The 26,443-nt window shown below is 43.0% G+C and overlaps 1 protein-coding gene and 1 pseudogene across 1 annotated transcript; both read left to right on the top strand.

Annotated features, from left to right (window-relative positions):
- Positions 1-1,570: 1,570 nt before the first annotated feature.
- Positions 1,571-13,167, top strand: LOC119905786 (annotated as a pseudogene).
- An 81-nt stretch (positions 13,168-13,248) lies between these two features.
- LOC119905095 (mucin-2-like) lies at positions 13,249-22,699 on the top strand (the record flags this gene model as incomplete). Its single annotated transcript, XM_038721821.1, is given in 3 exon segments — positions 13,249-13,574; positions 18,912-20,403; positions 20,405-22,699. Coding segments are annotated over 3 exon segments (3,534 nt in total), but the record flags the coding sequence as incomplete, so codon positions are not given.
- Between the last annotated feature and the right edge of the window lie 3,744 nt (positions 22,700-26,443).

Raw genomic sequence — 26,443 nt, 5'->3', positions numbered from 1 at the left:
CAGTTTTCCGTGTTTCATGTACACAAGTCAAGGTGTGCCGCCTCATTCACAGAGTATCAAACGCCCTTACCCGTCTGCTGAACACCACTGTAAAGTTCCCGTCTAAACGAGAAGGCTGTCAAAACGACACAGTTTAGTTTATAGCCAAAACAAAATTATTCTTACCAGTTTTATTGGACTCCCTCCTGTAGTTGGTAATCTCCTTTTTGGCGAGAACAGACAAGTTCTTTTGGATCTCCTGGATGGACCTCTTAAGACTTCTTTAATTTATTTTTAACACAATTTCTTCCCACATCTGTTGTTTTTTGTTTGCCATTATTTGCGGATCAAATTTACTTTTTATTACGTGCTTTCTTTTATTAAATTCCTCCAGCAGTACAATTTATTTCCTCCTCTGACCAATTTGGTTTTCTTGTCTTCTTTTCTTCCATTTCTTTCTTCATTTCTTTCCAACTTTGTAGGCTACAGTGATAACAGGTCAAGTGCTGGTGCAAACAGTCTCCATGGTAACAGTAGAATTTTATTGCTGTAAATTCTCTATCAATGTAGCAAACATCTTAATGCTTTTCCTTACCTAAGGAAACCATTCAAGGGAAACTGTGCAACTCCCTTAAGTAAAGTCCTTAGCTAAGGAGAAATTAAGAAATTTAGGAATGTCTACTTAAGAAAAGAACCTAAGGTTTTTTGTGTAACCAGCCCCTAGCCTTAGACCGCTTCTAACATTTAATCTATTTATTGTACTCAATGGCTCAGCTGAGGTGATAACTTAACTTGAGAAGAGCTGTGTAGGTGTTTTTAGTTATGGCTCATTTTTAGATGTACTGTACTTGGATAAAAGGTCTAAAGGCCGACCGCCCCTGACAAATGCTTTGTCAGGAGAGTGGGCTGACTAGGGACAAATTCCCAGGCAATTTCTTTTCCCCAGTCCGCCTCCGAGCAAAAATCAAAGTGAGAGCTGTATTGATGTGTGTATGGTTCCTGATTTGATTTGATTTACCAGTCTGTACTTTTTTGTTTTACCAGAAAAGTAGTTTGGAGATATTGAGTTGCCAAAATTGTCAGTATCAGAACATGGCGTTTTATTGTTGAGTGTGGTGAAGAGGGCTTTTTTTTGAGGTTATAAGTTGGTTGAATAATGATAGCCTGTGTGTTGGATAATTTTGGAAGATGAATGCGATCAAGGAATTAATGAATATTGGAAATACTTGATAGATTGTCTTTTGGGTTGTATATTACGGTGATTTAAGCAATACTACATAAAAGGGTGTGCTTTATTATCGGAATCATTGCATATGGATCTTGGCTCAAGTGCCTAGTTTGGTCTGGATTGTATCTGTGAAGCACACTCTTCTTGTTTAATATTGGGGACTGACCAATACCTGGAAAATAATTAGTCAAGTCAGTCATGGTGCTATCATGCTGGTTTAGTGAATATATTTTCAATCCAAAGTAAAAAGGTTGTTACTCCTTTGGAATGAATTGCAACATTGCCTTAAACATCCCCCAGGTATTTGCCACACCCTGTCAGCTGTTTATCTCATTTGCTATAAAGTGCATGGCCACACAGCCATCAGCCACCCTTCAGTCACAGTGGAGAGACAGTATATGCTTCTACTACATATGTAAGTATTCCTTTTACTCTTTTAGTTTTCTTAGTTGTTGCTATGGACAGGTGCATCTCAAAAAAATGTGTGTGAAGTTCTTTTTTTCCTTGTAATTAACTGAAAAAGTGAAACTATAATACCTTTCAGACACAATACAAAAAGTGAAATATTTCAAGCATTTTTAAGTTTAAAGTTTTAATCTTGATGATTGTGGCTTAAAGCCCATGGAAATCAAAAATCCAGTATTTAACGAAATTATAGTATTTTAGAATAAATCATTTATAATACAGAAATGTTGACTTGAGAGTTTTTATCAGGTAATTAACTCAAAACACCTGCAATGGTTTCCCTTCATCTCTAAGTCAAGTTAAGTGAAGCTCAAATAATCTTTTCCATGATTTTCAAAAAATGTTGATATGCACCTGTATATTGCTATACCCACTCCATCTGTCTAACTAACTCGTCAGCTAATGAACACATTTTAGGTCGGTGAAGTTGAACTAGCAGGCACAATACAGACTTTTTATGTTTTAATTTTGTTGTACATAATGTAATAATTATTGTATGTTGCACCAATTATGTACATGTTGTGATAATTTTAATGTAGTGTTGTTGCATTGCACAGGAAATGCATTGATCAAACGCAATTGGTTAAGAAGATACAGTAACCAGCCTGTTCAGTGAGACCAGACTTGATCTGATCAGATCTTCTATAGGATTAAAGCACACAATAAAATATGAGTAATTGGCAACATTTTCCATTTCAAAATTCCATACTTTTCCAGACTCAAATTTACAGACTTCTTGGACTTTCTTAGATCATATTTGAGAACAGATAGCTAGATGTAGTATAAGTTTATTCAATAGGATAAACCCCTTGAGGTGAACCATCTCGTTTTCGAGGGGGTCCTAATATATAGTACAATACAGAACAAGGGACAAATCAAACACATAACAATAATAAGACATACAATACCACAATCAACACACTACAACAAAGACGACAACAACAACAACCACACACAAAAAAAATATATGAATATTTAGGTGAATACAACCACTTGATAGCCACACAGAGGCCGTAAACAAAATGCAAAAACATAACATAGAATAAAGAATAGTGTAAATTGTGTATAGATATAGCATCATCTGAAACATGAACAATTTAGCTCAAAATTATTAATATTGATATAATATTATTAATATTAAAACTATTTAAATATGTGAAATTAAGTTAAAGATCATGTGTTTGAAGATAAGTTATTCCAGTCTGAAGGAGCCTTAAACATAAACGCTCTCTTTCCTCTTGCTTTTTTGACTATAAGAATGAAAAAGAAGTTGTGTAGAATACCTCAGGTTGTGTATTGAGGAATAGGGTACCAGATACTGTTGTAGATACTGAGGATAGTTAAAGTGTACACATTTAATTATGAGTTGCAGCTAATGTATGTTTCTTCTTATATTGAGTGAAGGTCATTTAAGTGAATTATACATTACACAGTATTGAGTATTATAGGAACATCCAAGAGAAAATCTACAGAGATTATTGTATGCTGGATTAAGGGGTAGAAGGCTTTTAGATGCATTTTGATAAACAACATCGGCATAGTCAAGAAATGGCAATATCAGTTGTGTGGCAATTTTTTTTTCTGGATCGAAATAAAACACAGTGATCAATGTGAGGTTTGAATTTAAGTTCAGAATCGAGCCATAAACCCAAGTATTTAACTTTATCAACCTCATGCAGAAAAGTACTGTCATTACATGTTATAATTAGATTATTAGATTTTGTTTTAAGAGTCTGTCTTGTACCAAATACCATAGTGTAAAATTTAGTTTTATTGAGCAGATGTTCTTTATGTAAATAAGTGGTTTTAAAATCCAACTGCTATAATGTTGCCAACTAATTGCCAGGAGATTGTAGCTAGGTCTTGTAGCGCATACAAATTAATTTATTGGTTGTTCAGTCCACACTTCTACACAGAAAGTTGGATAAAATTCCACTGTCATATATCAAAGTCGAAAGAGGAAGTAAACTAACCGGTAACTAACTGCATAGGGTTGCTAAATCTGATAACAAAACAATAGCTTTACTGACAATGCAGAACTGTGACCAAGTTGACTCACATGTCTGGAAATGTTGGCAAACTAGTTCTTCTTCTGTGTCTTCAGATTCATACATACATTTATACATAAGTGATAAGAATGATTCTGTATGTGTGGGTGACTGCTGAGCAACACGTCCTTTCCACTCCCTACACTTTTGAAATTGGATAGTTTTATTTGATCACTTTGCCATCTTTTTTAAACTTCAAAATTAATCAAATTTGAAATTTTGTTAATGTGTTGTAATAAAAAATCTGATATGTTGTTTAATGATTCCAGACACATTTTGATTACTGATCATCTATTAATGATTTTTTTACAACACAATTCATCTGCCCAAATTTGAGGTATGCAGATCTTGCAATCACATTTGTGGTGTGTTTGTCTAGGTCAGTATTCTTGGAACATATCTTTAAAATTTTTGTTTGGGTGCTGACCACATCAATGTCTGTGGCCTGTGCCAAAACACAAAAGCTCTTTATAACACAACCTACTTTTCAAAGACAATGCTAATTGACATGCAAGAAAAGCCACATGTTGGCGTCTAGCTATCATAGGGGACGATGAGAAACGTATTGTCTGTTTTGCAAACGTAAAATGTTGAACTTGTTATTCAGCATAAATGGTTATGATTATTGACATATTAGTACTTAGCATTAACAAATCAGAGACTAAACACTATGTAGAGCATTTTTCTTGCGCAATAATATAATGGATTAAAACAACACCTGAATGCAGAGTACTGGTGCCTATTTTTCCTAAATTTTCTGGTCCATCGTGGGTGGGTAGGTAGGTATAGGTAGGTGTAGGTAGGTAGGTAGGTGGGTAGGTATAGGTAGACAAGAACCCAGTCAATGCTGCTGCATGTGCTGCTCTCACTCGTGCTCCACAACTTGTCATTCCTCACACACAGGAGGCAGAAGTGTTGTGAAGTGCTGCTCACTTTTCAGACAGAGCTCCATAAGCTGGTGTTGGTGCAGCAGCGAGCAAAACTGGCAAGAAAACACTATGATAATCTAATATTAAATATAAGCAATTTATTAAATTCCCTGATTTTGATAAATTATGAAATATGTGTCTCTGCTTGCCAATCGTTTTGATTACTCTGTCTGTTATCCTGGAGTTTCAATTCCCCTGATACCCCTGATATTGTTTTAATTTTTATTGCTGCATATTAAACAACTTTTTGTATTTCTTATATTTCTGCTTATTAATGTAGCAACAACATGTGCAAGCTAACTCTAACTGCAGGTAAGGCACACTGGTCAAGTAAATGTTTCAGTAAAGGGTTGTTTCACCCAAATCACATTGGTACCTAGTCATACAAATGTTTTGTTTACCCTTGTTTTTGTCTCTCAGATTACAATGAGAATACAGTGAAAGTTAATGCATTGGCTTTGTGGTGCTTATGACATGCATTAAGAAAATTTCTTGGCAATTGTTTCCAATAAAAATGTCCCCATTTAGGCCTTTTTACACTAGCGACAAAACGATTAAATGGAATAAAAATACAGAGTATTGGTTGATGATATATTACATTTAAACCATCCACATCAAGTCTGACACAAATATTTTCATTATACTGAAAATCTATGCTAAGTAAAAGACAATCAAAACATGAGAGGAGTAAATGCAAGAATAAATGGCCACTACAATGAAACTCAAAATTGTAATAAGGAAACACTAGAGGCAGAGTAAGGTATTAAAGTAAAAGTAAAATGAAGATAAAAATAAATATTGATAAAATTGTGATAAAAATGAACTATCAAAACTAAAATAATAGAAATAAAAAAGAAAAGGATAACAAAATAGAATAAAACAATATATCATGAAAACAGACTAAATGTAACTACATAGATTAATAAATAGATAAATAAATAAATCAATGAAAAGATAAATTAATAAAATAAATAAAATTAAACTCAATTCTGGTTTGCTTTTCAAAATAACATTCTCAGCTGCCCTCATCATTGCCATTAATGACAGTGAATGAAAATTATATGGCATTGCAGTGGAATAATTAAAAAGTTATGAATTGTCAATCAAAAAATTCATCATCATTCATCATAAACCCACACATAACTCTACACACTAAAGATGGGCTTGCTATTCCAAGTTTCCAATTATGTGTAGAAAAGTACACAATTTAAGTTTAAATACTGAGCTTCATTGCACTGGTTTCTCCATGAGGCCATCTAGTAATCCTACAGCAGTGTTTCCCCTTTGCTTGGATGGCAGCCCACGTAGCTATATAAAAGGCTTCCAGAGATAATTTTTTTTTACCCATTTTTTTAGCACTGAGAACACAGAGAGATGTTTTATGGGATTACGTTACAAGGCATGGACACGGTGGATATTTTACAAGCAAGGACCAGTTAAAGCAACAGTGAACAGTTAACACACCATTGCAGATGTTATTCAGTAGTATCGGTACGAGTATGAGTTCATTTTCAAAACAGATGAGTCTTTCTGAATAAACAAACAATAAAGAAAAGAATTTCAGATAATTTGCAGCGCACACAAAAAGAATCATGATTTAGGATAAAACAAAGATGTCTGTTTTTGAAAAAGAATACTTAAAATATGTTGAACAGTTTCATTGGTAATATTAATTATCACGTGCATGCAGTGTAATATACTCTCATAAATAAGGTGAACAGTAAGACAAATTACATTTAAATTTATGCTGTTTTCGATCCCTCAGTTGAGAGAATACGAGCGCAATTTGATGTGATATGTTCATTGCCTTATGACATTTGAGTCAAATGCTGTACTGCAGTGTTTGGATATGATGCATTGCTAGTAAAAACACAGTATGGAAAACTATAATGCTATTTATTTAGTAAATATTTCAATGTACTACTTATGTCACATAAAACAAGTCAAATTTCTTTTAACTCATCAGCAGCCTCATTAAGTGAGTGGAGGGTTTGTGTAGCCTAAATAAATGTTTAAACACAAGTAGAATGCATTTGGTTAACTTTTTTTTGTAACGAGGGAATCCAAATTATGTACCTGGGTCATATCATACATCTTTATGTGTCCCCCTCCACCACTGTCACCACTCAGGAAGGATGCGCCTACCTACAGATCGATTATCAGTGAAGTTTAGTCCAGTGCACAAGCATTGTGTGTGTGTGCGGGTTTTACCCATCAAACAACGTAATATTTCTGACTTCAACCTCACCAAAAACAACGTCAGTGTCAGACTGGGTTAAATTTCTAATTTTAGCTTTTCTGCACAAATTTGCCGTTCTTTTCTTCACGCTGTCAGTACATATTAATATTAACGAGGGACGTTTCACTGACCAAGGGTCATACATGGAGCAGGCTCACATGTGCCACATTTCAAGTTGATTGGGATTTAAACATGATACTTATAACATGTTCACTTTGAGGAGCTTTGAGTATCCAAGATATAAACACTTAATCTATTATTATTATTGTCATTCATGACTGGACTGAACAAAGTCTAAATGTGTTTATTTAATACAAGGCTTACACTTACACACACGTCATTTAAATTTTTTCCAGAATGCATTTATTTTTTCCCAAATTCCATGCTTTCAATTCAGAATAAATGTATTGCACCAGTAAGCTATTAAAATACTATAGAAATATTTATAATATTTAATTATAACATGCATTAAGAAATATTAAAAATGTTGAAGTTGTTTAAGTGATGAGCTTTTGTTAGCACTCTGACTCTCTTTAATATAACTGTGTGTGTGTGGGTGTGTGAAACACCAACAAAGAGACCAGAAGAGGGAAGCAGCGTGGCAGTAAATCTGGTGTCAAATTTACTGGAACGCTGCAGAAATCTCAGTTTTAGCTCATAAACCTATTTGTAAGGCTAGAGACCACCAATAATTTTGTAATTTGAGTGACCTGACCTGTTAAGCTTAGTTTTTGACCTAATACTGCCATGTCTGTCGCTTTAAAGGTCTCTGGTTAATCATCGCCAGCTTGGGTAAGTTTATAATTTGCAATCATAATCACCAGTCTTGTTAGTAGATAAATAATGTACCTAAGTCAACAATTCTTGGTAAACAAGGCTTTTTATATCACTGATATCTCTGAAATCTAATTAAACCATCATGATTTTCTTCCTTGTCTCAGCCTCTTCCTCCAGGCTGGTGTGTTACTATAACAGCTTGGCAGAAAGCAGAACGGGAAACGGGAGATTGACGGTGTCAGATATTGATCCGAACCAGTGTACCCATCTGATCTATGGCTTTTCAGTCATTAACAATCAACATCAATTGGTCCCCAGCAGTGAAACTGACATACAACGCTATCAGTCCTTTACTGAACTCAAAACAAAGTCAGTGCTATGACCTTGGAAAAATTATGCTGAACTGTTTTGTTAAGTAATCTTTACTAAACTTTTATGCTCCCACAGAAATCCACTGCTCAAAACCCTGTTAGCGGTTGGTGGCCTGACCTTTGACACACAAAAGTAAGTTACTTACATGAACATTTAGGCCTTTTGTGCAAGTGCAAAGACACGTGTAATCAGGGCTTTCACTGAGCTATAGGGGTCCCAACAAATTTGAGAATGTCCGTAAATAATTTAATTGCCTGATTCATCAACAGACATAAACAAAATATGTAAATACATACTTAAACATAATACAGCAAGTAAAAATACGGTTTGCATTCAAATATTTAAGCACAATTATTTTTTTTATTTTGTTTGTTTTTTTATTTTGTTTTTTCAACCAAAAATAAAATGTGTTGGATGTTTGTATTAAAACTAATGCAAACTCAGTGGAACCAAATGAATCACTAGAGGCCAATACCAAAACATTTTAACATGCATTTTGTCTTTTTCTTCCCTTTTTACTAACATTTGTACAAAATGTATTGATGTCTAATAAGTAGCTGCACATCGATAATTGTCTGGATCATTTTCATGATAATTATGAGTGAAAACAATAGTAACCAGAACATTTGGCTAAGGCGTATATTTGTTTTTGTACACGTGACTTTGTTCTTTACTCTGGTCTTTGTGTTTCTAGTACTAAATCATAGCCCTAATTGCAGTATGTGGAGTGTCCTTTTGAGAGGACTGTTTTGTTGAAATGTTTGCCAGATTTCGTACAAGGGTGTCAGCACGAAACAGAGCAACGTTCATCCAGTCTGCTATCACACTACTGAGAGAAAATGGGTTTGATGGGCTAAACCTTGACTGGAGACTCCCTAGAGGAGCTAGATGCCAAAAACAGGACAAGAGGAGGTTCACACTGCTATGCAAGGTCAGAGATTGAATTTGTTTTTCCTGGGACAGACACTGTCAGAAATATTGTATGCCATACTGTTTATGCAATGCATGAAAATATTAGATTGCATACTTAACAGGCACTGAATCATGTGTTGTATAGGATCTCAAAGATGCCTTTGAGGAAGAGGCAACAAAAGCTAACCGTGACAGATTAATCATCACTGCTAGTGTCTCTGCGGAGAAAGCAACCATCCGTGCCTGTTATGAAGTTGCACAGATTGCCACGTAAAACTTATTTAATGTAATTCTTGACATTATAGCAGTCATTAGCTTTTATCATCTGTTGATAAATGTGATCTCATCTGCATTTTCTCAGGTACCTGGATTTCATTAATGTACTGACATTTGACTTTCATGGCCCCTGGGAAAATGTCACAGGACATCACAGCCCCTTATACAGAGGATCCCATGACACTGCAGACAAACTCTACTCTAACACTGCAAGTACAGGGATTCATATTTTACCCACAATAAAAAAAATTTATTTATATCTCATGCTAATTGTTTTTAATTCACTACATTTTAGGACTCTGCCATGCAATATTGGCGGGACCAGGGAGCACTCACTCAAAAGCTAAACCTGGGTATAGCTGCCTATGGGCGAGTCTTTAGCCTCTCCTCTGCTTCCACTGATGTTGGAGCACCAGTCAGTGGTGCTGGGGTGGCAGGCTACTACACCGGTGAAGACGGATTCTGGGCCTCTTATGAGGTAACACTGCAATTAATATCTATAGCCTTATAATAAGATAACTGCTTTGACTGTATTGTTTAGTGTAACACATATCTGTTGCTATTAACACATTAGACCTAAATATGACATTTGAAGTTTCTTTTCAGACTTGTCTTTATGTTGAAGATGTTAAAATCCACTTGATAACTGATCAGAAAGTTCCATATGCCACTAAAAATAATCAGTGGGTTGGATTTGACAACAAAAACAGCCTTGATACTAAGGTAATCATCTTTTTAATTTAAGCTATTGCTCAGTAACATTTTTGTATATGACTGGTTGTGTGCAAATCTGGTTTTGTCCACATTACTTCAGATGAAGTGTTTTCTTCCTCAACCTCTCAGGTCAATTACCTAAAAACTAACAACTTTGGAGGAGCCTTTGTCTGGTCACTGGACCTGGATGACTTTAGTGGACAATTCTGTAAACAGGGTAATTACCCTATTATCAGCCACCTGCATACTCTCCTGGTTCCAGGTAAACATATGCAAAAAGTGTCTATTCTATCCCTTTATGGGGTGGTGGATTTTATGGGCTGTTTGAAATAATAAAATCATAATTAATGTAGTTACATTTTATTTACTTTAATCCATTTTCCTATGCAGTGTGCCGAAGTAAATTCTTTCTATTTGAAATTTCAGCAATTATGCTCATATGATGTGATAATCAAGCAAAATCTAACTCTTGCCAATTTTAGGTTTTCCTGGCATTACCACTACAACTACTACCCATCCTACCACACGCAATCTGACATCCACTGCGACAAAAACCAAAACCACTACACCTGCCAATACCAGATATGAAGTGTCTACTGAAAACCAACATGAAGGAAAGAGATTTAAGAGAGCTATTGCTACAAAACCTTCATCTACCACAACAACTCCCCGCACTACAACTAAAACAACTTCGCCTACAACAACCAAAACAACTCCACGTACAACAACCAAAACAACTCCACGTACAACAACCAAAACAACTCCACGTAGAACTACCAAAACAACTCCACGTACAACAACCAAAACAACTCCACGTACAACAACCAAAACAACTCCACGTACAACAACCAAAACCACTCCCAGAACTACAACCACAACAACTCGCCCCACTACAGCACGTTCAACAACCAAACTAACAACCAGAAGCACAACCACAACTAAAACTCCGACTGCAACAACTAAAACAACTCCCCACACTACAACTCCCATTTCAACACCTCCCCTGACTACAAGTCCTCCAACTACATCAATTCCCCTCACGACAACACCTCCCCTCACCACAACAATTCCAATTACAACACCTCCCCTCACCACAACAATTCCAATTACAACACCTCCCCTCACCACAACAATTCCAATTACAACACCTCCCCTCACCACAACAATTCCAATTACAACACCTCCCCTTACCACAACAATTCCAATTACAACACCTCCCCTCACCACAATTCCCCTCACCACAACTGCCCCTACGACAACACCACCTACCACAACTCCACCTACCACAACCACGCCCCCTACAACAACGCCCCCTACCACAACGACTCCACCTACAACAACAATGCCCCCTACAACAACTCCACCTGACACAACTCCACCAACAACAATTCTACCTACAACCACTCCACCTACCACAACCACTCCACCTACTACAACGACTTCACCTACTACAACAACACCCCCTACAACAACTCCACCTACCACAACAACTCTACCTACCACAACAATGCCCCCTACAACTCCACCTACCACAACTCCCCCTACCACAACACCACCTACCACCACAACTCCCCCTACTACCACATCACCACCTACCACCACAACACCACCTACTACCACAACACCCCCTACCACCACATCACCACCTACCACCACAACACCACCTACCACCACAACTCCCCATACCACCACAACACCACCTACCACCACAACTCCGCCTACCACAACCACTCCACCTACAACAACTCCCCTACGACCACTCCAACCCTGACAACCACTCCACCTACCACAACAACGCCCCCTACAACAACTCCACCTACCACAACAACGCCCCCTACAACTACACCTACCACAACAACGCCCCCTACAACTCCACCTACCACAACCACTCCACCTACCACAACAACGCCCCCTACCACCACAACTCCCCCTACCACCACAACTCCGCCTACCACCACAACTCCGCCTACAACTCCACCTGCCACAACAACTCTACCTGCAACTCCACCGACCACAATTCCCCCGACAACAACACCACCTACCACAACAACTCCCCCTACAACAACTCCAGCTACTACAACAACTCCACCTACCACAACAACTCTCCCTGAAAGAATTGCACCTACAACTCCCCCTACAACCACTCCACCTACAACTCCAACCCCTACAACCACTCCACCTACCACAACAACACCCCCTACAACAACTCCACCTACCACAACAACTCTACCTACCACAACAATGCCCCCTACAACTCCACCTACGACAACTCCCCCTACCACAACACCACATACCACCACAACTCCCCCTACTACCACATCACCACCTACCACCACAACACCACCTACTACCACAACAACCCCTACCACCACATCACCACCTACCACCACAACACCACCTACCACCACAACTCCCCATACCACCACAACACCACCTACCACCACAACTCCGCCTACCACAACCACTCCACCTACAACAACTCCCCCTACGACCACTCCAACCCCGACAACCACTCCACCTACCACAACAACGCCCCCTACAACAACTCCACCTACCACAACAACGCCCCCTACAACTACACCTACCACAACAACTCCCCCTACAACTACACCTACCACCACATCACCACCTACCACCACAACTACACCTACCACAACAACTCCCCCTACAACTACACCTACCACAACAACTCTCCCTGAAACAACCAACACCACGCCCCCTACCACAACACCACCTACCACAACAACTCCCCCTACAACTCCACCTACTACAACGCCCACTACGACAACTCCCCCTACCACAACAACGCCCCCTACAACTACACCTACCACAACAACTCCACCTACCACAACAATGCCCCCTACCACCACAACTCCCCCTACCACAACAACTCTCCCTGAAACAACTGCACCTACAACACTCCCTACAACAACACCTACCACAACAACGCCCCCTACGACAACTCCCCCTACCACAACTCTTCCTACCACAACTCTCCCTGAAACAACCACAACCACACCCCCTACGACAACTCCCCCTACCACAACAACTCTCCCTGAAACAACTTCACCTACAACACTCCCTACAACACCTACCACAACAACTCCACCTACCACAACAACAACAACGCCCCCTACGACAACTCCCCCTACCACAACTCTTCCTACCACAACAACTCTCCCTGAAACAACCACAACAACGCCCCCTACAACGACTCCACCTACCACAACAACAACTCCACCTACCACAACAACAACAACGCCCCCTACCACAACTCCCCCTACCACAACTCTTCCTACCACAACAACTCTCCCTGAAACAACCACAACCACGCCCCCTACCACAACACCACCTACCACAACAACTCTCCCTACAACTCCACCTACCACAACGCCCACTACGACAACTCCCCCTACCACAACAACTCTCCCTGAAACAATTGCACCTACAACACTCCCTACAACAACACCTACCACAACAACGCCCCCTACCACAACTCCCCCTGCCACAACTCTTCCTACCACAACAACTCTCCCTGAAACAACCACAACCACGCCCCCTACGACAACTCCCCCTACCACAACAACTCTCCCTGAAACAACTGCACCTACAACACTCCCTACAACAACACCTACCACAACAACGCCCCCTACAACTCCACCTACCACAACAATGCCCCTACCACCACAACTCCCCCTACCACAACAACTCTCCCTGAAACAACTGCACCTACAACTCTCCCTACAACAACACCTACCACAACAACGCCCCCTACGACAACTCCCCCTACCACAACTCTTCCTACCACAACAACTCTCCCTGAAACAACCACAACCACGCCCCCTACGACAACTCCCCCTACCACAGCAACTCTCCCTGAAACAACCACAACAACGCCCCCTACGACAACTCCCCCTACCACAACTCTTCCTACCACAACAACTCTCCCTGAAACAACCACAACCACACCCCCTACGACAACTCCCCCTACCACAACAACTCTCCCTGAAACAACTGCACCTACAACACTCCCTACAACAACACCTACCACAACAACTCTCCCTGAAACAACCACAACAACGCCCCCTACAACGACTCCACCTACCACAACAATAACTCCACCTACCACAACAACAACAACGCCCCCTACCACAACAACGCCCCCTACCACAACTCTTCCTACCACAACAACTCTCCCTGAAACAACCACAACCACGCCCCCTACCACAACACCACCTACCACAACAACTCTCCCTGAAACAACCACAACCACACCCCCTATGACAACTCCCCCTACCACAACAACTCTCCCTGAAACAACTGCACCTACAACACTCCCTACAACAACACCTACCACAACAACACCCCTACGACAACTCCCCCTACCACAACTCTTCCTACCACAACAACTCTCCCTGAAACAACCACAACCACACCCCCTACGACAACAACCTACCACAACAACTCTCCCTGAATCAACTTCACCTACAACAACACCTACCACAACAACGCCCCCTACAACAACTCCACCTACCACAACAACAACAACGCCCCCTACAACAACTCCCCCTACCACAACTCTTCCTACCACAACAACTCTCCCTGAAACAACCACAACAACGCCCCCTACAACGACTCCACCTACCACAACAACAACTCCACCTACCACAACAACAACAACGCCCCCTACGACAACTCCCCCTACCACAACAACTCTCCCTGAAACAACTGCACCTACAACACTCCCTACAACAACACCTACCACAACAACGCCCCCTACAACTCCACCTACCACAACAATGCCCCTACCACCACAACTCCCCCTACCACAACAACTCTCCCTGAAACAACTGCACCTACAACTCTCCCTACAACAACACCTACCACAACAACGCCCCCTACGACAACTCCCCCTACCACAACTCTTCCTACCACAACAACTCTCCCTGAAACAACCACAACCACGCCCCTACGACAACTCCCCTACCACAGCAACTCTCCCTGAAACAACCACAACAACGCCCCCTACGACAACTCCCCCTACCACAACTCTTCCTACCACAACAACTCTCCCTGAAACAACCACAACCACACCCCCTACGACAACTCCCCCTACCACAACAACTCTCCCTGAAACAACTGCACCTACAACACTCCCTACAACAACACCTACCACAACAACTCTCCCTGAAACAACCACAACAACGCCCCCTACAACGACTCCACCTACCACAACAATAACTCCACCTACCACAACAACAACAACGCCTCCTACCACAACAACGCCCCCTACCACAACTCTTCCTACCACAACAACTCTCCCTGAAACAACCACAACCACGCCCCCTACCACAACACCACCTACCACAACAACTCTCCCTGAAACAACCACAACCACACCCCCTATGACAACTCCCCCTACCACAACAACTCTCCCTGAAACAACTGCACCTACAACACTCCCTACAACAACACCTACCACAACAACGCCCCCTACGACAACTCCCCCTACCACAACTCTTCCTACCACAACAACTCTCCCTGAAACAACCACAACCACACCCCCTACGACAACAACACCTACCACAACAACTCTCCCTGAATCAACTTCACCTACAACAACACCTACCACAACAACGCCCCCTACAACAACTCCACCTACCACAACAACAACAACGCCCCCTACAACAACTCCCCCTACCACAACTCTTCCTACCACAACAACTCTCCCTGAAACAACCACAACAACGCCCCCTACAACGACTCCACCTACCACAACAACAACTCCACCTACCACAACAACAACAACGCCCCCTACCACAACTCCCCCTACCACAACTCTTCCTACCACAACAACTCTCCCTGAAACAACCACAACAACGCCCCCTACCACAACACCACCTACCACAACAACTCTCCCTACAACAACACCTACCACAACAACGCCCCTACGACAACTCCCCCTACCACAACTCTTCCTACCACAACAACTCTCCCTGAAACAACCACAACCACGCCCCCTACGACAACTCCCCCTACCACAGCAACTCTCCCTGAAACAACCACAACAACGCCCCCTACGACAACTCCCCCTACCACAACTCTTCCTACCACAACAACTCTCCCTGAAACAACCACAACCACACCCCCTACGACAACTCCCCCTACCACAACAACTCTCCCTGAAACAACTGCACCTACAACACTCCCTACAACAACACCTACCACAACAACTCTCCCTGAAACAACCACAACAACGCCCCCTACAACGACTCCACCTACCACAACAATAACTCCACCTACCACAACAACAACAACGCCCCCTACCACAACTCCCCCTACCACAACTCTTCCTACCACAACAACTCTCCCTGAAACAACCACAACCACGCCCCCTACCACAACACCACCTACCACAACAACTCTCCCTGAAACAACCACAACCACGCCCCCTACGACAACTCTCCCTACCACAGCAACTCTCCCTGAAACAACCACAACAACGCCCCCTACGACAACTCCCCCTACCACAACTCTTCCTACCACAACAACTCTCCCTGAAACAACCACAACCACACCCCTACGACAACTCCCCCTACCACAACAACTCTCCCTGAAACAACTGCACCTACAACACTCCCTACAACAACACCTACCACAACAACGCCCCCTACGACAACTCCCCTACCATAACTCTTCCTACCACAACAACTCTCCCTGAAACAACCACAACCACACCCCCTACGACAACAACACCTACCACAACAACTCTCCCTGAAACAACTTCACCTACAACACTCCCTACAACAACACCTACCACAACAACGCCCCCTACAACAACTCCACCTACCACAACAACAACAACGCCCCCTACGACAACTCCCCCTACCACAACTCTTCCTACCACAACAACTCTCCCTGAAACAACCACAACAACGCCCCCTACAACGACTCCACCTACCACAACAACAACTCTTCCTACCACAACAACTCTCCCTGAAACAACCACAACCACGCCCCCTACGACAACTCCCCCTACCACAGCAACTCTCCCTGAAACAACCACAACAACGCCCCCTACGACAACTCCCCCTACCACAACTCTTCCTACCACAACAACTCTCCCTGAAACAACCACAACCACACCCCCTACGACAACTCCCCCTACCACAACAACTCTCCCTGAAACAACTGCACCTACAACACTCCCTACAACAACACCTACCACAACAACTCTCCCTGAAACAACCACAACAACGCCCCCTACAACGACTCCACCTACCACAACAACAACTCCACCTACCACAACAACAACAACGCCCCCTACCACAACTCCCCCTACCACAACTCTTCCTACCACAACAACTCTCCCTGAAACAACCACAACAACGCCCCCTACCACAACACCACCTACCACAACAACTCTCCCTACAACAACACCTACCACAACAACGCCCCCTACGACAACTCCCCCTACCACAACTCTTCCTACCACAACAACTCTCCCTGAAACAACCACAACTACGCCCCATACGACAACTCCCCCTACCACAGCAACTCTCCCTGAAACAACCACAACAACGCCCCCTACGACAACTCCCCCTACCACAACTCTTCCTACCACAACAACTCTCCCTGAAACAACCACAACCACACCCCCTACGACAACATCCCCTACCACAACAACTCTCCCTGAAACAACTGCACCTACAACACTCCCTACAACAACACCTACCACAACAACGCCCCCTACGACAACTCCCCCTACCACAACTCTTCCTACCACAACAACTCTCCCTGAAACAACCACAACCACACCCCCTACGACAACAACACCTACCACAACAACTCTCCCTGAAACAACTTCACCTACAACACTCCCTACAACAACACCTACCACAACAACGCCCCCTACAACAACTCCACCTACCACAACAACAACAACGCCCCCTACGACAACTCCCCCTACCACAACTCTTCCTACCACAACAACTCTCCCTGAAACAACCACAACAACGCCCCCTACAACGACTCCACCTACCACAACAACAACTCCACCTACCACAACCACAACAACGCCCCCTACGACAACTCCCCTACCACAACTCTTCCTACCACAACAACTCTCCTGAAACAACCACAACCACACCCCCTACGACAACTCCCCCTACCACAACAACTCTCCCTGAAACAACTGCACCTACAACACTCCCTACAACAACACCTACCACAACAACGCCCCCTACGACAACTCCCCTACCACAACTCTTCCTACCACAACAACTCTCCCTGAAACAACCACAACCACACCCCCTACGACAACAACACCTACCACAACAACTCTCCCTGAAACAACTTCACCTACAACACTCCCTACAACAACACCTACCACAACAACGCCCCCTACAACAACTCCACCTACCACAACAACAACAACGCCCCTACGACAACTCCCCTACCACAACTCTTCCTACCACAACAACTCTCCCTGAAACAACCACAACAACGCCCCCTACAACGACTCCACCTACCACAACAACAACTCCACCTACCACAACAACAACAACGCCCCTACCACAACTCCCCTACCACAACTCTTCCTACCACAACAACTCTCCCTGAAACAACCACAACCACGCCCCCTACCACAACACCACCTACCACAACAACTCTCCCTACAACAACACCTACCACAACAACGCCCCCTACGACAACTCCCCTACCACAACTCTTCCTACCACAACAACTCTCCCTGAAACAACCACGCCCCCTACGACAACTCCCCTACCACAGCAACTCTCCTGAAACAACCACAACAACGCCCCCTACGACAACTCCCCCTACCACAACTCTTCCTACCACAACAACTCTCCCTGAAACAACCACAACCACACCCCTACGACAACTCCCCCTACCACAACAACTCTCCCTGAAACAACTGCACCTACAACACTCCCTACAACAACACCTACCACAACAACTCTCCCTGAAACAACCACAACAACGCCCCCTACAACGACTCCACCTACCACAACAACGCCCCCTACAACGACTCCACCTACCACCACAACTCCACCTACCACTACTACGCCCCCTACCACAACTCCCCCTACCACAACTCTTCCTACCACAACAACTCTCCCTGAAACAACCACAACCACGCCCCCTACCACAACACCACCTACCACAACAACTCTCCCTACAACTCCACCTACCACAACGCCCACGACAACAACACCATCTACCACAACAACTCCCCCTACAACAACAACTCCACCTACCACAACAACGCCCCCTACGACAACTCCCCCTACCACAACAACTCTCCTTGAAACAATTGCACCTACAACACTCCCTACAACAACACCTACCACAACAACGCCCCCTACGACAACTCCCCCTACCACAACTCTTCCTACCACAACAACTCTCCCCGAAACAACCACAACCACGCCCCCTACGACATCTCCCCCTACCACAACAACTCTCCCTGAAACAATTGCACCTACAACACTCCCTACACCAACACCTACCACAACAACGCCCCCTATAACAACTCCACCTACCACAACAACAACAACAACGCCCCCTACGACAACTCCCCCTACCACAACTTTTCCTACCACAACAACTCTCCCTGAAACAACCACAACCACGCCCCCTACCACAACACCACCTACCACAACAACTCTCCCTACAACAACACCTACCACAACAACGCCCCCTACAACGACTCCACCTACCACAACAACAACTCCACCTACCACTACAACGCCTCCTACCACAACTCCCCCTACCACAACTCCACCTACCACAACAACTCTCCCTGAAACAACCACAACCACGTCCCCTACCACAACAACTCTCCCTACCACAACAACACCTACCACAACAACGCCCACTACAACAACTCCACCTACCACAACAACAACAACGCCCCCTATGACAACTCCCCCTACCACAACTCTTCCTACCACAACAACTCTCCCTGAAACAACCACAACCACGCCCCCTACCACAATACCACCTACCACAACAACTCCACCTACAACTCCACTGACCACAACTCCCCCGACAACAACACCACCTACCACAACAACTCCCCCTACAACAACTCCAGCTACTACAACAACTCCACCTACCACAACAACGCCCCCTACGACAACTCCGCCTACCACAACAACTCTCCCTGAAACAACTGCACCTACAACACTCCCTACAACAACACCTACCACAACAACGCCCCCTACGACAACTCCCCCTACCACAACTCTTCCTACCACAACAACTCTCCCTGAAACAACCACAACCACGCCCCCTACGACAACTCCCCCTACCACAACAACTCTCCCTGAAACAATTGCACCTACAACACTCCCTACAACGCCCCCTACAACAACTCCACCTACCACAACAACAACAACGCCCCCTACCACAACTCCCCTACCACAACAACTCTCCCGAAACAACCACAACCACGCCCCCTACCACAACACCACCTACCACAACAACTCTCCCTACAACTCCACCTACCACAACGCCCACTACGACAACTCCCCCTACCACAACAACTCTCCCTGAAACAACTGCACCTACAACACTCCCTACAACAACACCTACCACAACAACGCCCCCTACAACGACTCCACCTACCACAACAACAACTCCACCTACCACTACAACGCCTCCTACCACAACTCTTCCTACCACAACAACTCTCCCTGAAACAACCACAACCACGCCCCCTACCACAACAACTCTCCCTACCACAACTCCACCTACCACAACCACGCCACCTACAACAACTCCACCTATCACAACAACAACTCCACCTACCACTACAACTCCACCTACCACAACGACCCCTGCAACGACTCCCTCTACGACAACACCCCCTGCAACAACTCCACCTACCACAACAACTTTCCCTACCACAACGCCCCCTACCACAACTCCACCTACCACAACGCCCACTACAACAACGCCCCCTACCACAACCACTCCAGCTACCACAACAACGCCCCCTACAACTCCACCTACCACAACAACAACTCCACCTACCACAACGACCCCTGCAACAACTCCCTCTTCGACAACGCCCCCTGCAACAACTCCACCTACCACAACACCCCCTACAACTCCAACTACCACAACAACGCCCCCTACAACAACTCCCCCTACCACAACTCCACCTACCACAACAACTCTCCCTGAAACAACTGCACCTACAACACTCCCTACAACAACACCTACCACAACAACGCCCCCTACAACAACTACACCTACCACTACAACTACACCTACTACAACAATTCCTAATACAACAAGCGGAGAACAGAGAGGGGACCCCAACTCCCCTCCCTATACAACTCCCACTACTACAACTCCCCTCACCACAACAATTCCTCCTACTACAACTGCCCTCACCACAACAATTCCTCCTACTACAACTCCCCTCACCACATCTGCCCCTACTACATCAACTCCCTTCACCACAACTCCCCTTACCACAACAGTTCCTCTTACTACGTCAACTCCCCTCACCACAACTCCTCTTACCACAACAGTTCCTCTTACTACGTCAACTCCCCTCACCACAACTCCCACAACTACCCCACCCACTACCACAACCACAACTACCCCTACTACAACAAAAATGCCCACTACCACAACATCTCCCACCACTCCAACAAAAACGCCCACCACCACAAAAACATCCTCAACTACAGCCACAAAACCTCCCACCACTACTACAAAAACCACTACAACCCTCACCACCAAAACAACCCGAACAACTTCCCCTGCTATAACCACAAAAACCACAACCAAATCTCCCACCACTACCACCACCAGAAAAACTCCCACCACGACAAAAACCTCTACTACAACCACAATCCCCCCTACCAAAACCACAACCAAAACTCCCACCACTACAACAAAACAGGCCACTACTACAATCAAAACTACCAGTACTACAACAAAAACAGCTGCTACCACCACCAAAACAACTGCATCTACTACAACCACAAAATCTCTTCCCACTACGACAAAAACGGCTGCTACCACTACCACAAAAACTGCCTCTACTACAACCCCAACTCCCACCACCAAAACTGCTACCACAACTCCAAAACCCACTACCACGACCACTAAAGCTACCACTACAAAGAAATCCCTGTAATGAATTATGGAGTATTCAACTAACCCTGTAATCCCAAATTACATTTGCAACTGTGCTGGTTAGATACCCCACGTCCATTTTAGCAAGCCATGTGTGATCTTTAAGCCAAGCTGCAAATGCTGCGCCTATCCTGTAAATCATAACTTCACTATTCATAAGTGGGCACATTTTCAGATGGATTTCCACAACCTCCCAATGAAATGACAAAACAATGGAAAAATGTTTAACTATCTTCTATTTCCTCATCTTTTGAGTTAGCAACAAATTTTTTCTGCATTTGGTGACATTTACTTTCATTAACTTGCAAATGAGGGCATGGGGGAGTATTGCCACTCCCATGCATCTATTCAATATAAAATATTACATTATTTACAAATAAATAATCCTTTTTTTTTTTACTATCTAATCACAGATTTTAAGCTGTTGCTGTTTTGATATTTGTTGGTGTATTTAAACCATTGCATGTTTGGATTTGTCTTGCATAATGATGCAGCAGTTGCCTATAACAAAGAATTATTGAATGTATGTCATATAGTGTAATATTACTTAATTAATAAATTTCCCACTAAAATCTTGGCACATTTATTTTGTTCTATGTTTAGTTCTTTTCTATTGATTGATCTTTGTCTATCAAGGCTTTGTAAGATAAAAGACACAAAATACTCTGGAAACAAGGTGCTCAGTACTCATGGAAAAACCTTTTAAATGGAGGAATTAAAAGACACAAGAGCCATCAAACTGCATTGTAAGATCTACTGCTCAAAAAGGAACCTATTGGAATTTTAAAGTGTTAAAGACTGTGAACAAAAATGAACAATGCACATTCAAGAATGACATTACACACAATTAAAAGAAAATAATAATAAGCCAGCTATTTTTGGCTAAGCTAGCCAAAACAATTATGCTAACTATCCCCTATGATGACTATGTACTACTTGAGACAAGTAAACAAAAAGATTGCTCATTTCTTTGGTATTTATTATTTCTTCAAAATAGTGTTAAAAATCTTGTCATCTTGTTCTCATGCATTGTCACATCTCGTGACCCAAATGTATCATCACCCCCCTAATCTGAGCTGTTATGTCCCCACCACTTTTCAACACAAAGTGACGCCCTTGACTGCAAACGCCTTTTTACTTGCTTGACCCAAACATCTATTGATCAACTCCAGACTGTCCAGAGCTCAGCTTCCAGTACTCCTGTTTTAGCTTCATTACACTAGCTACAAGTATGTTTTAGAATAGACTTTATAATTCTATTGATTATTGAAAGCTCTTCGTGGCCTCTCTCCCTGCTATATCTCTGACCTTTTAGTCACATATGCATCAGCATGTCTGTGAAGATTCTCAGTCATCCAGGTCATAGTTATCCATGGATATGCACCAGCTTGTACAGAGGTCTTTTTTCTATTCCAGGGTCTCGACTGAATACTAAAGGGGACAAAGCGTTTCCAGTCAGGGCCCTGAGGCTCTGGAACAGCCTGCCTGAGGAAATAAAGGCACTGAGTCAGTGAACTTATTTAAATCCCTTTTAAACAGGGCTGGACTTATCTGGCATACCAGACAAACTGACGCCCCTTTGGGACCGGTGTAACGTAAATTATGTATTTATATAACTGTTTTTTAAAACGATTGGCCCATAAACCATGGACAGCGGCCCATTGGTTAAATTTCTATACTGACACTGTGCCGGCCCAATCACATATCTTACAGCTCCGCCTGCTTCCAGGTACAAGTTCCAAGCGAGCTGAGGGATAACATAATGTAATTGAAAACACGACAGACTTCTGATTGGTCAGAGAGAATCATCACTATTGACTGCATCATCATTGCGTGCACCAGACAGAGGCCACCAACAGAAAGTTTTATATTTTACAGTTTTCGTATGGAATTTTATCACTAAATCCACTTCTGAGAAGTTTTGAGGTGAGAAATCAGCTGTGTAGATTTTGAATATTGACAGTTTTACGAGAAGAGATGGCGGAACAAAAATGTGCTTGAATATTTTTGGAGCATGTGAGCGTGTGATGCCGGCCAGGCGCCCGCTCACAGAGCCCTCTGCTCCCGCCGTCACACAGACCGCTGTAGCAACAACGCCAGAGGAAAACACAGCTGGAAGGTTTTTATACCGCTTATCTGTCTTTACATTCTGAGGAATGTTGAAACGTTTTAACTTGAAGAGAAAGCTGAATGGATCGCTGGTGTGTGTGTAGCATTGAACATTAAGTCGCAGCAGTTGTGTGTGGCGTAGCTATAATGACAAGCTACATACAATCTCTGGGTACTATCTGCAATGGAATACAGAGCAGGGCCAAGTAGAGTCGAGTCTATCGATTTGCGCTATGGTAGCATTTTTCGGAAAGGCAGCATAGATCGTCAGAACACCGGCAACAGTTCGACATTTAGTCCTAAAAGACGATGCAACTCCGACTCTGTCTGGGCCTGGAAATTCACAATTACAACCTGTAAGTATGCTTTATTGGTTGTAAATTATATTTAAAATAAACACGGCAATGTAACTTCACAGACTTTTAAAGTGCGGAGTTGTCGTAAAGGCTGGCTAACACTAATAACTATAATGCTAATGTTACACCTGATGTGAAAGCTACTGAGCAAACGTTCAAATTGTTTGGCCAATTTTTATGTAAAATTTAGTTAAATATAGTGATTTTTGTAGTGGTTTATGGTAAGATGTGGAACAATGATGTTGTGTGGTCAGGGATTTTAATCCAAACCGAAACAAGCAATAAAGCTTACAGGTTGCCGAGAAATCCAAAACAATTGAGCAGGTAGTTCCAAGAACAGGCAGAACACACATTACACTACACATGACTAGACAGAGACTGAAAAGAAACAACAAACATTTAACAACAGGGACTAACGAGCAGGGCGGGAGCAATACAGGTGGCAGGGATCAAGGCTAATGAGGCAGGCAGGTAGACAGCAGGGAAAACTGAGACAGGCAGGCAGAGACACATCAGGGCAAAACAGAGACTGGAAGGCAGGCAGATTACAGGGGGAACAAACAGAACACGTTACAAAATACCAGACAAGAATCTAACCACAGAGATTAACAGAAACCCATGTTAACAGACAAACACTGACCAACTATAACACAGAGATCATAACAGACAAAACCTAAACAAGAACACAGATCAAAACTAAAAGACAGGCAACAGTAAATAAACTAATGCTGGGCAGACTGAACACAAGACAGGACTGAACACCAAAACACAACAGACCTTAATGACAGATACAGAACTGACAAAATAACAAAACTGGCAGAGAACTAAACTAAACAGAGCAAACAGACACACACTGTGACAAAGCCTTCCCTGATATTAGTTTTATTTATTTATTTTTCTATTAGCTGTATTTAAATTTCTTAAGTGTCTTTTTCCAATAACAAGATTTGTGTATCTTGTTATTGGTCTGATGTGTTTGATTGTCTTTGCTCTTGTGAAAGCACGTGTAGCGCACACGTGTAGCACGTTGAGGTGTGAGGTGGCTGCTAGTGATGTACGGATCAATCCTAAAGTATCTATTTCTGATACCAACGTTTCCTGCTCTAGGATCGATACTCATATAAATGAATCAATATCTAAACTCAGTAATTTGGAGTGTGTGTTTTATCATCAGTATCTTACTGTCACCAGGATGGTCTAATTATAGGCTACTGGGTTGATAGGAACTACTTTTCCTTCCGTCTGTCATAGTCATGCTTGCGCTACGGCTCTGTGATGGAGCTTCTTTGAAGCGAGCTGCTGCAGCCCTTTACATTTCCCGCGATTGAATACTGACTATGTAAAAACAGTCATGTCTGGCTGTATTTTAGCTGCGAAGGTAATAATGTTGCTCTGTGTGATGTGTGTGCAAAGACAGTGAAATACTTTGGCAACACTGCAAACTTCACTAAACATCTGAGATTAAGTTAAAATAATAGGATGATGTTATGAAGCGGCAGTTCTGAGCAGGATATTTTTATTATTAATTAAAGAATATGACAGTAGTTTGATGTCTTGTCATTATGCAGCTATTATTTTGAATTACTAATTGAACTACTCCTTATTTCTCTCATAAATACAGAAACAGGAGGAGGGAGGTCACATTAAACTAGAATTAAAATATGCAAAAAGTTTTGGTATTGGCAATACCAGCCCTGGTATTACTTGGTATAGGATCGTATTGGAATTAAGTGGTATCGCACATCAGTAGCGGCTGCGTTGCACATTCTGAAGCTCTGCCGATGCGCCTGTGAATTTGCCATGCGCCTCAGATGCTGCACAACGGTGTTAAAGTCACTTCCTGTGTCCCCTTTGTGTTA

This window comes from Micropterus salmoides, unplaced genomic scaffold (genome assembly GCF_014851395.1).
Source record: "Micropterus salmoides isolate LMB-PRFRI ecotype aquatic unplaced genomic scaffold, ASM1485139v1 Ms_hic_scaffold_16, whole genome shotgun sequence".
In the NCBI taxonomy this organism is placed as follows: Eukaryota; Metazoa; Chordata; class Actinopteri; order Centrarchiformes; family Centrarchidae; genus Micropterus; species Micropterus salmoides.
This window is presented reverse-complemented; position numbering and strand designations above follow the sequence as displayed.